Source organism: Syngnathus acus, chromosome 2 (assembly GCF_901709675.1).
Source record: "Syngnathus acus chromosome 2, fSynAcu1.2, whole genome shotgun sequence".
Lineage (NCBI taxonomy): Eukaryota > Metazoa > Chordata > Actinopteri > Syngnathiformes > Syngnathidae > Syngnathus > Syngnathus acus.
The window spans coordinates 12033559-12047110 of record NC_051088.1 but is presented as its reverse complement, the minus strand read 5'-3'; the positions used below and the strand labels follow the sequence as shown (position 1 = coordinate 12047110).

General features: G+C 43.9%; 3 protein-coding genes across 6 annotated transcripts; 2 read left to right on the top strand and 1 right to left on the bottom strand.

Annotated features, from left to right (window-relative positions):
- The first annotated feature begins 11 nt into the window (after window positions 1-11).
- On the top strand, window positions 12-2617 carry icmt (isoprenylcysteine carboxyl methyltransferase). Its single transcript, XM_037244774.1, has 5 exons — window positions 12-256; window positions 638-726; window positions 820-989; window positions 1073-1290; window positions 1363-2617. The coding sequence occupies exons 1-5, from the start codon at window positions 38-40 to the stop codon at window positions 1540-1542; spliced, it is 876 nt and encodes a 291-aa protein (XP_037100669.1). The 5' UTR covers window positions 12-37; the 3' UTR covers window positions 1543-2617.
- A 2113-nt stretch (window positions 2618-4730) lies between these two features.
- Window positions 4731-7795, top strand: LOC119138464 (60S ribosomal protein L22). Of its 2 annotated transcripts, none has more exons than XM_037278525.1 (4): window positions 4731-4886; window positions 6186-6296; window positions 6431-6555; window positions 7610-7795. In XM_037278525.1, the coding sequence occupies exons 1-4, from the start codon at window positions 4875-4877 to the stop codon at window positions 7752-7754; spliced, it is 393 nt and encodes a 130-aa protein (XP_037134420.1). In that variant the 5' UTR covers window positions 4731-4874; the 3' UTR covers window positions 7755-7795. The 2 variants fall into 2 exon arrangements, with proteins under 2 accessions (XP_037134420.1, XP_037134429.1); XM_037278534.1 differs by having other exon boundaries at window positions 4738-4886; window positions 6189-6296.
- Window positions 7796-7898: 103 nt separating this feature from the next.
- Window positions 7899-13282, bottom strand: rcc2 (regulator of chromosome condensation 2). 3 transcript variants are annotated; one of them, XM_037278494.1, is made up of 13 exons: window positions 13185-13282; window positions 11700-11915; window positions 11515-11608; window positions 10549-10692; window positions 10315-10446; window positions 10113-10201; window positions 9921-10035; window positions 9631-9797; window positions 9364-9544; window positions 9166-9271; window positions 9017-9089; window positions 8843-8920; window positions 7899-8618 (listed from the first exon to the last, which is right to left on the bottom strand). In XM_037278494.1, exons 2-13 carry the CDS (start codon window positions 11898-11900, stop codon window positions 8514-8516), a joined length of 1485 nt encoding a protein of 494 aa, XP_037134389.1. In that variant the 5' UTR covers window positions 11901-11915; window positions 13185-13282; the 3' UTR covers window positions 7899-8513. The 3 variants fall into 3 exon arrangements, with proteins under 3 accessions (XP_037134389.1, XP_037134398.1, XP_037134407.1); XM_037278503.1 differs by lacking the exon at window positions 13185-13282 and adding an exon at window positions 13083-13107; XM_037278512.1 differs by lacking the exon at window positions 13185-13282 and adding an exon at window positions 12724-12941.
- Window positions 13283-13552: the final 270 nt, after the last annotated feature.

The following is a 13552-nucleotide window of genomic DNA, read 5'->3' as shown; positions in this document are numbered from 1 at the left end:
TGTGATCTCGCGATACTTTGTGGAATCATTTTCCATCATGGCAGGCAGTAAGTTGGTACTTGAGGGTACAGTAAGTATCAAGAGCTTTCTTCTTGGTCTCAGCGTTGTCATAATACCATTGATTAGAACCTGCTTTGGTCACCTTGACTGGGTCTTTGACTACCTGACGGAAACTCCGGGGAAAATAGCAATTTGTCTTCATATTGCTGTTATCAATGGCCTCCTGTTGGTAATATGCAGGGGTCCTCTTTACAAGGTAAGCGTCAACGCAACAATCTAGCGAACTTTTAAGTTTCCTTCAAGTGATGTCTTGTGTGATGATTAAATAAAACATTGTCCAATGGGAGTTTGTGTTACGTGCCACACTTTCGACCGGTTGGTAATCCTATTAGCTAAAGTAGGACGAGACAACAGCATCGTCTGCATTGACCTACAAACATGACTTTTTATTTGAATTTGAAGCCCTTGGTAAATGTCTCATATGCTTACATCGCGTACGTGCTCTTCTCGTCTAGATATTGAAATAGGAAATTGCAGCTTGAGGAAGTAAGAGCATGTGATGGTTTCCGTGTACGGGATGTTAATCATCTCTGAAACGATTTCTACTCTAAGCCCCCGGGGTATGTGTTGGTTTTAGGTTGCTGTAAGAGCCTGCTTTCTGGGAGTCATTTTTGGGTGTGGTCTAATCATAAGCTGCACCGAAACCACTTGGACACATTTTGGCTGGTATGTAAATGAATATAATGTGATGTGTATCGATGTCTTTATCCTGAAAACTTGGTTGAAAAAATGTCACGTGTACTACTGTCACCTTTGCAGGTATATGTGCTCGCTGGCGTTCTTCCATTACTCTGAGTACTTGGTGACGGCCATCATTAACCCTCAAAGCTTGTCACTGGACTCATTCCTGCTTAACCACAGTCTAGAATACACGCTGGCGGCTGTCTCTTCATGGCTGGAGTTCACCCTGGAAAAGTTAACATTTCCAGGTCAGTGGGCGAGATTTTTTTTATTATTATTAAACCTTATAATTCTTCAAATGCTGTTTGACATGCCTCGTCTTATCTTTCAGAGCTGAAGCAGCTGAGGTGGTTGAGCTTCATGGGTCTGCTCATGGTGCTTTGCGGCGAGGCCCTCCGCAAGGCGGCCATGTTGACAGCCGGCTCCAACTTCAACCACATTGTCCAGAATGAAAAAGCGTACAGTCACGTGCTGGTCACCAGTGGTGTTTATGCTTTCTTTCGACACCCCTCTTATGTGGGCTGGTTTTACTGGAGCATAGGAACACAGGTCTGAAATGTTTTATCAATACTGCAAATTGTACCTTATCGGGTAAAATGTAAACTAACGTGTCCACTCTAGGTGGTGCTGTGCAACCCAGTATGCACACTGGGCTACACCATCGCCAGCTGGAGGTTCTTTCGAGAGCGGATCGAGGAAGAGGAAGTTTCCCTCATCAATTTCTTTGCTGAGGAATACGTGGAGTACAAGAAGCGGGTTCACACCGGGCTGCCCTTCATCTCAGGCATCCGGGTCAACTAGTAGTGCACAACGCTTGAGGGATCCTACTTGACTCAAAGCAGATCGGACGGTGGCGACGAGGCGATCGCAAAGAACTCTGCGAGCTGACCCACTAGCTAGCACAGACCAGCAAGCAAGTGGACTGCTTTTACTTGACCAAACTCTACAAGCCAATTAGAGAGACCAAAACATTTCACCGTCGTCGCGTGTACTCTAGTAGCACTTGTTTGCAGTTTTGTTTGCATGCAACAGCAATCACGTGTCGGTAGAGAGCGGATGGTGGCAGAAGCAGCTCCGGCTGAATTTTTAGGGACATCCAAGTATTACCCTAGTTGGCTGGCAAAAAAAGGGATTTCATACACAGTTCCCCCAACATGTCAAGTCAGATTGCTATTACATGTTCCTGACTTGCTGTTGTCATTTTATTTCCACTGTAACAGCCGTCCGGTTTCCACAGAACTGTATCGGATGCTGTTACTACCTCTGTAGCTGGCTTCTATCACCCACTCTGTTTTACTCATTTTCTGCACAGTTTACGACATTTATAAAGTTGTGACATTTCCAGCCTGAAATGGCTGTAGGGCTACATCGGAAGATGACACTTCAGTCTAACGTGCACAGCCTTCATGGTGAGACAACTAAAAGGCATCAAAGCATCAGGTCCAAACCTCCAACCTCATCATGCTCTGTGGAGCTGATGCTAAGCACTGCCCTCTTTCTTTGGATGTTTTTGTTTTGTTTTAATGGACCTCACATATGTAGCAACATTGAAAAAAAAATCATCCTAGAGGACAACTTTTATTTTTTACTGAATGCCTGTGCCCATTATGTCAAATCATACCATCCAGAGAACTGTTTGGCTGTTGAAATAAATGGTGGTGATGCTGCATTGAGAATAGTCACATGTTCAGAGACTAGTTGAGTCAAACACTGTTCTGTACGTGTAATCCATCGTATGACCTTCACTCAGGCTAAAAACCAGCCCGAAGTTATCTTTAGTTTTTGACAAGTAGGCCTCGTACCTACTAAGGTTTTTTTGTATAGTTTAATTGCTGTATAATATACTGTATCATTAAATTATTTGAGATTTCAGTAATTTCTGCCTTTTTTTTTTTAGAGCTTCCAATACTGAAATTATGTTGTTTGCAGTTATATTTCATGTTTGGTGGGCAAGTATTCATACATCCACTTTGATCTATTAGTGTTCTAGTTTGTGAATTGTTTCAAATTTAGTTCTTGCTTTTTTGAAGATGTATTGATGAATATTTGAGATTAGAAGTTATCACTTTTTAAAATATATAAATACAGTTTTATTATCTGATGTCTATATCTACTCTAGTGCGCTCCCTGTACGTTTACACATTTCTGGTAAATTGAAAACAATAAACCTAGATACACTTAGAATAGGGTTAGGTGGTACCCAAAAACAATGTCGTCGGATGCGACGGTCGAATCGATGATTCGACGATTGACTTGTCAGCGATTGCAACGCATACTTCGTGATGTGCATTCCAGTTCTTATAAGTGAACTGAATCTTTAGAATCAGTTCACTCAAAAGATTCGTTCAAACGAATCGTCCCCCCCCACAAACTTGACATACAAAAAATGCATAAAGTTAAGTACACCTGAAAATGGTGGTGTACCTAATGGAGTGTCCGTGTGACGTCACAGATCAACCAGCCAATCAGGAGGTGGGGGTGAGGGCGGGTGTGGCACTTTTCACTTTCAGTTCAGCTTTGGCCATGATTTTTCCCTAATAAAGTGGCCTGTTAGGTACACTTGAAAATGGCGGTGTACCTAATGGAGTGTCCAAGTGACGTCACAGATCAAACATCCAATCAGAACGTGGGGGTGAGGGCGGGTGTGGCACTTTTCACTTAAACCAGGGGTGTCGACCTCCAGTCCTCGAGGGGCCGCGTTCCAATATGTTTTCCAAGTTACCCTCGTTAAACACACCTGCGTGAAAAGATTTTGGTCATTTCCACGTCCGCAGGAGCTAAAACTTTTCACGCAGGTGCACTTAACGAGGGAATCACACGGACACTCCATTAGGTACACCGCCATTTTCAAGTGTACCTAATAACAGGCCACTTTATTAGGGAAATATGGTCAAAGGTCACAGGTGTCAAGCTCTAGTCCTCGGGGCCGCGTTCAAATATGTTTTCCAAAGTTACCCTCGTTAAACGCACCTGCGTGAAAAGATTTTGGTCATTTCACGTTCTGCAGGAGCTAAAACTTTTCACGCAGGTGCACTTAACGAGTGAATCTTGGAAAACATGTTAGAATGCGGCCCTGAGGACGAGAGCTTGACAACTGTGACCTTTGACCATTTCCCTAATCACATCACTAGTACAAAACAGTACATTCGACCATAGCCTGTCATGTTGAAACAGTCAACTGGTTAGTGACACGGGCTCATGCTCGGTAAGATCTTGGTTCGATCCCAGGTGCGCGAAAATGCTTGAACGTGCTTTTATTGTGCAATTATTTTTTTTTTTTTTATCTCGTGTAGTGTACCTATTGAAGTGTCCATGAGGTGTACCTACACGTCATATAAAGCAGTTAACCAAATGTCTGATTTTTATGTTTTAATTGGCGAATATAAAAACAAGGAATGAAACACCAGACAAGTTTTAACATAAATGTTTATTAAAATAATAATAATGATAAAAGTAAATTTCAAACCAGCAATCCAATGTGAAACTGCAGTAGATATATTGGATAACAATATTTAGGCGTATATATGTATACACGTTATTGAAAAACTACTATAAGTGTTATAAAGTCAAGATTATCCAAAGAGAAGCATAATCTCCCCGTTGTTGCATAACGGCGCATCCCTTCATGCAATAAAGTTAGCCGTTAGCTTGGAGTTTAAGTGGTGTTTAAGTGAGTGGTTCTTTCTTTCCTTGGCAAATCGTAAATCTACATTCTGGCTTACATAGTTCACGCCAGGAGACGCAACACATTCACTGACTGATCCGTTGATGCACGGGAAGGCAGTTGACCCATTAACTCGTTCGCGAACGGGAAAGTCAGGATTCGTTCCCTCACTGATCCGTTCTCGCGATGAACTGGAAAAAATGCAATTCACGACTCGTTCATGAACGGGAAGTTACGTCATTTTCTTCTTCGTTTTGTTTTACGGCGAGGTGGCACCAGCTTCAATGCGCATTACTGACACTTACGGGTTGAAGTCATATGAACTGAAAAATGAACGAATCACTTTAGGAAGTGATTCGTTCACGCTCGTTCACTGAAAGAATACGTTCTTTTGAACGAGTCGTTCACTCACGAGCCAACACTAACGCATGCGCACTCCACGCTCGCTCTCTTTGCGAGCTTCTTCGCCATGGCGCCCATTGTAAGTAGAATCGCGTGTCAACAAGCTGTTTAAACTGTTGCTTCTCCTGCCTAAAAGTGAATAACGACGACAAGGCCTCTGCCTTTGTTATCTAGTATGTCCACTGTCCAAACATAGGCTTAGAGGCGGCCTTTTAAATGATTTTATGAAATAATGCAGGTTTTTCTGCGGCCTATAGCTAACGTTAGCTTCCGCTTGCTAAACTCACCACGTTTTTTACTCGACTACTGGCTTGTTTTTGTTTCCAAACACGAGCAACCGGATTAATTAAACGCCTCTTTTCAATCGCTCCAATCATTGGCAGTGATCTTATCTCACTGTTAAAAAATTGTTTGCTTTATTACACCAAATCGAATGAGGTGCTAGACTACGACGTGAAGCTTACGTCGGCTACCATTAATCGAGTAATTACATTTATCAGGAATACTCCGCCGTTGCCGGTCCCAAATTGGGTGGTGTCGCTTTGAGTGTTATATCTTTAACCAAGAAGAGCAACTATACTTATTTGATCATTGCGGCGCTGTAAAGGCTGTTAGAATGAAAATGACAGTTTCAATTATGAACGTATGAGGAACGACATGTCCTTGATCCGTGGTTGTCAGTAGTGACTGTCAAAATGAAGCCACGTGAATCACTATTGCTTCAGCAAAAGGTTCATTACTCGATGCTTTATTCATATTCGTTCTCTCCCGACACCTGCTACCCTGTGGCAAGAAGACCTTTGAAATCAGAAATAAATTTTTTAAATGCTTATCATAAAAGAATTGACCATTATGGCGAAATGAAGCTTCATGAATCGTTGAGGCTCTCCAGCTAATTGCTTTGCACATGATTTTAAGCTTTGCTTTATTTGAGCTGTGGCTTCTTCAAAACGTAAGCTATACACCGAATGAAAAGATTGTAGGCAGTGACGAAGCGACCACAAGTATCAGTATGACAGTTTTAGCAGTTGGTGTATGGTGCAGATTTAGTAATATAGTGTGCTCAAAAATTGATACGCTATTTAAAAGTTGTGGGCCTTATTTTAATATGAAAATGTACTTGTCTAGCAACTCCAACATTAATGTAAAATATTAGTTCACAGAAAATTGTCTGAATCAATTGCTGTCGTTGGATTAAACAATATAAATTTAGCCTAAAAGAAAACTGATGTTGAACGATTAGCTGCATACAGTTGGTCAGGTGAGAGACATTTTTTGTATTCATTTTCTTGTCGGCTTTGTGTTGATGTACAAATGTGACAAAAAGTGTGCAACTTGAAGGTCCCCAAAGAACACCAAAGTTGTGTTGTCATTAAAGCAGAAGAAGCACAACACTGGGAAAGGTGGGAAGAAGAAGAAGCAGGTCCTCAAGTTTACACTGGACTGCACCCATCCTGTTGAAGATGGTATCATGGACGCCGCCAACTTTGTAAGTCACTTGTCTATTGAGGGAACAATAAGAGCACGGGTGGTAAAAAATATGAATACTTTTTTCTTCAATAAAAAGCCAATGTTGCGCTCAAGTTTGCTCTGCCAATTGCAAACATTTGTGTGTGTTTGCAGGAGCAGTTCCTGCAAGAACGCATCAAAGTTAACGGCAAAGCGGGCAACCTCGGCGGTGGTGTGGTGTCCATCGAGAGGAGCAAGAGTAAGATTTCCATCTCCTCAGAGGTGCCCTTCTCCAAAAGGTAAACTTTCACCCCAGCAAGCTTTTGTCATTAATTTATTACCATTAGCTTCTTGTAAAATCCAAGTGTATTTTTGGAAGTGGCTACATTGAGTCACGTGGATAATAATGTGACAAAGGTGGTGATCAGAAAGAGCTTAGTAAAATGGGTGGTGAGGTCAAATCAAGGAATTATTTGTTTCCTCTCGGGGTAAAAACAAAGAAAAGCAATCAGTTACTCATTAAGAAAAAAGTATGAAGCAAAAGTTAACTTTATACTAATACACAACTGTTTGGAAAATTTTCATCAGGTTTCAAAACAGTTAATAGAAAAATTTAAGCATTCTCTAAGACGCCGTGGCATTGTATTGTACCTAATTAAATAAATTTAATAAACATGATCCTTTGTTTTCTAGTGGTAACATACAGGTACCAAAATGGGACATGTTAATTGCTGCTTTTGACATTGACACTCAATTTGGCTGTCGTATAGGTTCAAACACAGCTTAAAAACCAGATTCGGCATTCACATAAACGTGTATTTGTGACAACATGGAGAGGAACTTCCATCCATCCATTTTCTGAACCGCTCAGTCCCCACGGGGGTCGCGGGAGTGCTGGAGCCTATCCCAGCCGTCAACGGGCAGTAGGCGGGGGACACCCTGAACCGGTTGCCAGCCGATCGCAGGGCACACAGAGACAAACAACCATTTGCACTCGCACTCACACTCACACCTAGGGACAATTTGGAGTCTTCAATCGGCCTACCAAGCATGTTTTTGGGATGTGGGAGGAAACCGGAGTGCCCGGAGAAAACCCACGCGGGCCCGGGGAGAACATGCAAACTCCACACAGGGAGGGCCGGAGGTGGAATCGAACCCGCACCCTCCTAACTGTGAGGCGGACGTGCTACCCAGTGCGCCACCGAGCCGCCTGGAGAGGAACTTACATGATCAAATTAGCATTATTTTGTTTACTCAAATGGTTAATATCAGTCGTGGTTTGCAGTGTAGGTGGGTTTCCGGGCTATATGCTTTGACAGGTGAATAAACGAATTTGTTTGTGATGTCTTTTAGATATCTAAAGTATCTGACCAAGAAGTATCTGAAAAAGAACAATCTTCGTGACTGGTTGCGTGTGGTGGCCAACTCCAAGGAGAGCTATGAACTGCGCTACTTCCAGATCAACCAGGATGAAGAGGAGGAAGAAGACGAAGATTAAATTCCAGCTGATTTTGTACAATAAATAACTGTTTTCAGTGACGGGTGCTATTTTTTTCTTTTGCAACTCAAATCTGTTGTCGCTCAGTGTGAGCATGTTAGAATCGTGCTTGCCTACAACTGCACATGAAACTTTAACTGGGCATCAATTTACACCATTTTTATTTATTGGAATGAAAATGTAACCAGAACAATGCACACTATTAAGATCAGTGAAAGGTGGAAGTAAAAACACCTTATCCTGATTAAAACAACAAACTTAAAAATAAGTCCCACCTTCCCCAGCTCAAATACTTTTGAACGTACAGCATTGGCCCCTATTGATATCGTTAAAGACGATAGTCTCAACATTGATCTAATGTGGAAAAATAACTGAAGGAATGTTACCAAGTTGAGACCACGCAAGACAACTTCCATAACAGGGCCGTGGAAAATGTAGGCACTCGTATGGAGCATCTGTCCCTGCAGAGGTGAGGGGTCATGCTGTAGCACCCGTAAATTGGACATATTTCTCAAACATTGCAACATAAGACAATGAAACAAATGAGTGAGCGTGTAACAAAAGGAGGAAAGGAAGCACGTCTTGGGAAAGAAGAGGCAGAAGTGCTTGACGTAAACTAGGTTTCACTCAAGTGACATGGTCTCAACAGTTCGTTGTGATTAGAACTTCCAGATTGTTGGAACGTATGCCCCGTGAAGAGAAGTGTGCAAAGCCGACACACCTCCTTTGGCCAACTGGGGCCTCTTGCTCAAAAATTCGTCAGATTGTTCGGGGGTTGTACTCTGGGAGCTTTTGCAGTCTCTCCTCCTCAGCCGGCGTGTCCTGCCTGGCGATGATCATGGAGTGAGCATAACCCATCACCACCTGGGAACGCAGATGAACGCCATCGCTTGAGCAATCTCACTCCTTGGCGGTGCTTTTCCGAGGCGCAAACATGCAATATCTGAGCGTACGGCTCGAGGAAAGCTGGCGCTCCGACGCTTTGCTCGGCGAGGTCCCGCCAATCGTGTGCATTGTCTGCGTGCGTTGGACCTCTAACTCAAAATCTGTCGACAACAATACCCATCAGAGCCAGCCATTCGGTGCACCTGTTCAACGTAAATGCCATCCAGAGTCTTGACTTCCTGGGCGGTGGTGGAGGATTTCGGTTTATTGTCGCCATAGCCCTACGCAAATCAAACATGTCGGGCACATTTTGCAACAATTGTGCCTCACAAGTTGAGAATGTCATAACGATGATGATGTGAAGCACGTTCTCTTACCAGCTCCCCAAAAGTGGGTGAAGGACCCCAGCTGATGGTGCTCTCATTTGCAGCGATGATGATGCTGCTCTTCCTGTTTCACACACAGACACACTCAAGTCACTCCTCAAGCGGATCGCACAATGAGGCGTCGTCAGCCAAGGACCTACCCGCAGGCCAGACTGCGGACTTCCCAGCCGCACAGATCCTGCACAGCTTTGGGGTACATGGTGGACTCTCTGGAAGTGTTGGTCACCCCCCAGAAGAACAGACTCCCTGCATTACCATTTGGATGATTCAGTTTGCTTCGTACTCAAGTTTAGTATCACTGGATTTGAAAAGTGAGGCGCGCCACAGTGTTGTCTTACCGCTCTCGCTGATGGCAAAGGAGCACTGATAGCCAGTATGGATGTGACTGGCTCCTCGGCCAGGGAAGTCAAAGAGTTTCACCAGGCGGGGAACCAGCTCGTCCTTCTGCTCGGTGTGTCCCAAACGCCCGTAACCTCCGAACCCCCAGCTGAAGACTCGCTTCTGGGAGTCCAACACCAGCTGAACACACAACGTGGGCTTCAATACTCAAATGGAAACCAAAAATAAATAGATAATAAATGCATCCTTCCTTCCCGACTGCTCACCGTATGGTTGGCTCCGCAGGCCACGTCTCGAACCACCACGTTGGGCACGGGTGTGACCTGGCCATCTTTGGACTTCTCGATGAAGATTGCAACGCGGCGAGGGATGAGTTCGCAGTCAAACTCGATGCGCTGCGCACGAGCTATGAACTTGCCGTCGCTGTTGTGGCCTGCGGTGGGACCAGAGAAGAGGCTAAATTGCACAAAATCGACTTGACAGTGGAAACCAGCACCCCCAAAAGTAACCGTGTGGATTTCAACCCAACACAACTGCCGGTGTGCTTCCGTCTTACCGAGCTGTCCGTACTCAGGGCAGCCAAAAGAATAGAGGTTCCCTTTGCAGTCCACCACCATGCTGAACTCGGCCCCACACGACACCTTCACTAAGGGCTGGCCGTTGTAGGAAATCTGGGCAGCCCAAAGACAACAACTTCGGTCTTTCCTGTGCCCTCTGCATCGTCCTGTGATTTGTATTTGCCACTTACGGGTGCCGGGCTGAGAATGGCGTCCGTCTGGCTGCCTTGGCCAAGCTGACCGAGCTTGTTTTCACCAAAGGCGTGCACGACGCCATCCTCTAAAGCAAACAACCGTCAACAAAAGCCTCCGGTACAGTTCGTATGCTATGATTAATAGTGCTTGACAAGATACTTTTGGATCAAGTCGTCCAAATTAAGGCTCCTCGCGTACCCGTGAGCGCCAAGGTGTGATTACGGCCACAGGCCGCCGCCACGACCATGACGTCTGCCAGGCCCTCGATCAATTTTGGAGCGTCCAGACGTTTGGTGTCTCCGTGGCCCAGCTGACCTTTGTCATTGCGACCTGCCCAAATATGGATAGATTCACAGATTTGCAGCATGTTCAGCTTGATTTAAAAAAAAAAGAAAAACACAAAAGTACTTTGGATTGGATTTTGGGACTTACCCCAGCTCCACAGTTTGCCCTCAGTGGTGATGAGAAGGCTGTGAGCCGCACATGGGCCAGAAATCACGCAGCTAACCACCACGTCGTTCAGACAGCCATAACGGTGCGGACTCCACAAATTCTGGCCCAGGTTGCGGAACGCCGCTGGAAGAAAGAAGGGGGGGGGGGGGGGGGGGGGCAACTTAATTGACCTTAATTGTATAGATTTTCAGATCTTGAGTGAGTACACTAAAGTTGAATGAAGGCAACAACTAGACCTTTTTAGGACTGTATAAAACAGAAATCACGCACTACTTTTTACTCAGATTAACTGTGAAAATTATGGATTATAAAGTCTAAATTCAAACAACAACAAAATTGACTGCACAATGGCAAGCAATTCTTCCCTTGTGGGAGATGAGTATATTTCTTTGAAGGCAAAAGCCATAATTTGACACATATGTACTGCAGGTGCAGCATATGAATCCTCCCAACATGATCTTTGTTCCAACAGACGGCTGCTGCAAATAAAGCTTTTGCCCCCCCCTCCCCTGCAATCAGAAATCCCTTTGCAACAAAGCACATTTATCAGCGTGTGCCTCTGCAGGGGAGAGAGGAGGGAGGGGTCCACCATACTCATACATATGAATAGACATTAGTGTCGCAAGCATTTTCATGGTCACTCAATGGCTCGGCACTCGCTCTATGTCATTCCTTGACGACTGTCGTCTCAATCAAAATTCGGACAAAGACCAGTCCATACACTTTTGCGTTGTGCTGAGAAATGTGCCAGTTTTACTCTTATAGCAATATTTTGTATGAATGCAGGGCTCAAGATTTTTGTGGGGTCTTCCCAGAATGAATACTGTTGACTGCTGTTATTTTTGCAAATTTCCCCATTCTGGGACCAATACATTTTCCAAACAAAACAGAACCAGGTAAGTAACGTACTACACTCACATTTCACACAAACTTAAAAAAACGTACCTTGTTGTTTGGGGACCTCTTTTCTTCCAATCAAATCCCAGTTAGTGGCTCCAAATATGACTAGTTGACCTTTAACCTTTGGACATTCAAGTTTCTGTCGGGAGGAAATGCCAATGGGGAGTCAGTCTGTCTGATAATCAAGCTGCTTCCATTTTGTTTTTTTCAATAAAGGACTGCAGACTCACAATTTTCTCTTTCACATCATCTGCCACCGTGACGGGCTGCAGGCTGGACTTGAAGGAGGGCTTCCCCGGCTTTTTGTTATTCTCCTGTTCGTAGTCAAACTCGTCATCACTGCTGAAGTCTCGCTCTTTCCTTTTGCCACTGGCTTTCTTCTTTTTCGTGGATCCATTTCCAGAGACATCTGTCACCTTCTTGCGTGGCATTTTTCGTCAAAAGAGCTGTGAGGGGAAAGAAGTCAGGAGTGACATTTCTGTAATTCACAAACTGGAGACACCGTTACAGGGTGTCTTTGTTTTATGACAGTCCTCCGACAGTAACGCTTTGTGCTAAAAGAACGGCACATTCCTACGTGGGTTACGTCGCCACATGTAACGGAACTGCATCGTAAAACAAGAACAGCTGTTTGGTACGTTCCTGTTACTTCCTCCCCAGGTCGGAGGCCGAGCTAGATGATAATGACCCAACATGATCTGAAGTGGGCACCATGTTTTTTTTTTTTTTCTGGAGATGTTAATATTAGTCAGCTGTGGGCTTGTGAAGACCTTTAAGACTTTTGTGATTAAGTGCTATGCAAATAAATTCTTTTAAGCGACCCATGAGAGGATAAAGCGGTTCGGATAATGGACGGACGGAAGCTTATGCCACAGTAGTAATGTAAGAGCCTTAACACAAACCTAAGTCGAGGCTGAAATTCTTTATAAATTGTAGCTGAGCTTCAAACTTTGGTTTTGACACTTCTCAAGTGTAATAGTCACTGACGTGGGCGAAAAGTCAAGAACATTTATTGGGGTTTTAGAAGCCAAACAATTGGAAACTCGGCTAGAACGTTTCAACTTTTTGGCAGATATAAGTAGAGAAGTGACATAAGTAGAGAAGTGACATAAGTAGGGAAGTGTCCGACAGAGTTGACACTTTCACCGACTTTACTTTGTGGTAGTCTCGTCCCTAAAGTACATAGCCAGCAACATTTTTTTAAAACGCTCACGTGATTAACAAAGCCAATAAAGTCGGTTTTGTAATACGTACCACATAAAAGCACACCGCCACAAAACGCAACAAAGCAAAAGCGCGTGTGTCCGTGTAGCCGCTAGCTGCACGAAGCTAAGCACCGACGGACGCTCTTTGTTTGCTTGGAGATTGGCTAGCAAGCTAACCGAGCCGCCAATTCGTCAACTTTTATCCCGAGCATCCACATAAGGCTAAAGTTTGTGCCTTCTACAAACTAAACAACTTCTGTCTGTAATCTCGCTGGAATATGCATGCACATTTCGGAATAATTAAGCTAACGTTACCTCCGCGTTAAGCTAACGCATACTTAATAAAGACATGTACGTAAAACAATACCGCGACAAGCGGAGGAAGTGGAAAAAAAAAACTTTACAAACATTTTCAAAACGACATCGTTTGTTGGGGTGCAGGACAATTATATAAGCGGTTTCTCAAAAAAGGTTACTTGTAATTTTCAGAGTGAAATATAAATCATGTACCAACGATTTCCTGATTCAGCAGCTCTCCGTCCGTGTCCCCTTTGATTGATGTGAACAAAAGAAGCTGTAGCCTGCTTCCGCATCACGTGATCACTTGCCCACACGCCATCATATACAGTATACACACTGTACACTTCTGTATCGGCATCAGCTGTTTGATCTATCGAAGTGTATCGGCATCAGCTGTTTGATCTATCTATCTATCTATCTATCTATCTATCTATCTATCTATCTATCTATCTATCTTAGTGTCATCATCTGCAGCCTATTTTGATGAAGTAGTTACCAGAAAATTAGTCATTCCAATACAGATACCTGGAAAAAAAGTAGTTACCTCTTATCAATGCTATCTATAGATTTTTTTGGGT

Excerpts from the sequence above, each read along its gene's own strand:
- icmt (XM_037244774.1), top strand. The coding sequence starts at position 38 with ATGGCAGGCAGTAAGTTGGTACTTGAGGGTACAGTAAGTATCAAGAGC. Across the intron at positions 727-819 it reads ACTTGGACACATTTTGGCTG|GTATATGTGCTCGCTGGCGT; the intron begins GTATGTAAATGA and ends TCACCTTTGCAG. Across the intron at positions 990-1,072 it reads GGAAAAGTTAACATTTCCAG|AGCTGAAGCAGCTGAGGTGG; the intron begins GTCAGTGGGCGA and ends CTTATCTTTCAG.
- LOC119138464 (XM_037278525.1), top strand. Across the intron at positions 6,297-6,430 it reads TCATGGACGCCGCCAACTTT|GAGCAGTTCCTGCAAGAACG; the intron begins GTAAGTCACTTG and ends GTGTGTTTGCAG. Across the intron at positions 6,556-7,609 it reads GAGGTGCCCTTCTCCAAAAG|ATATCTAAAGTATCTGACCA; the intron begins GTAAACTTTCAC and ends GATGTCTTTTAG.
- rcc2 (XM_037278494.1), bottom strand. The coding sequence starts at position 11,900 with ATGCCACGCAAGAAGGTGACAGATGTCTCTGGAAATGGATCCACGAAA. Across the intron at positions 10,202-10,314 it reads TCACACCTTGGCGCTCACGG|AGGATGGCGTCGTGCACGCC; the intron begins GTACGCGAGGAG and ends TGTTTGCTTTAG. Across the intron at positions 10,036-10,112 it reads CCATTCTCAGCCCGGCACCC|ATTTCCTACAACGGCCAGCC; the intron begins GTAAGTGGCAAA and ends TGGGCTGCCCAG.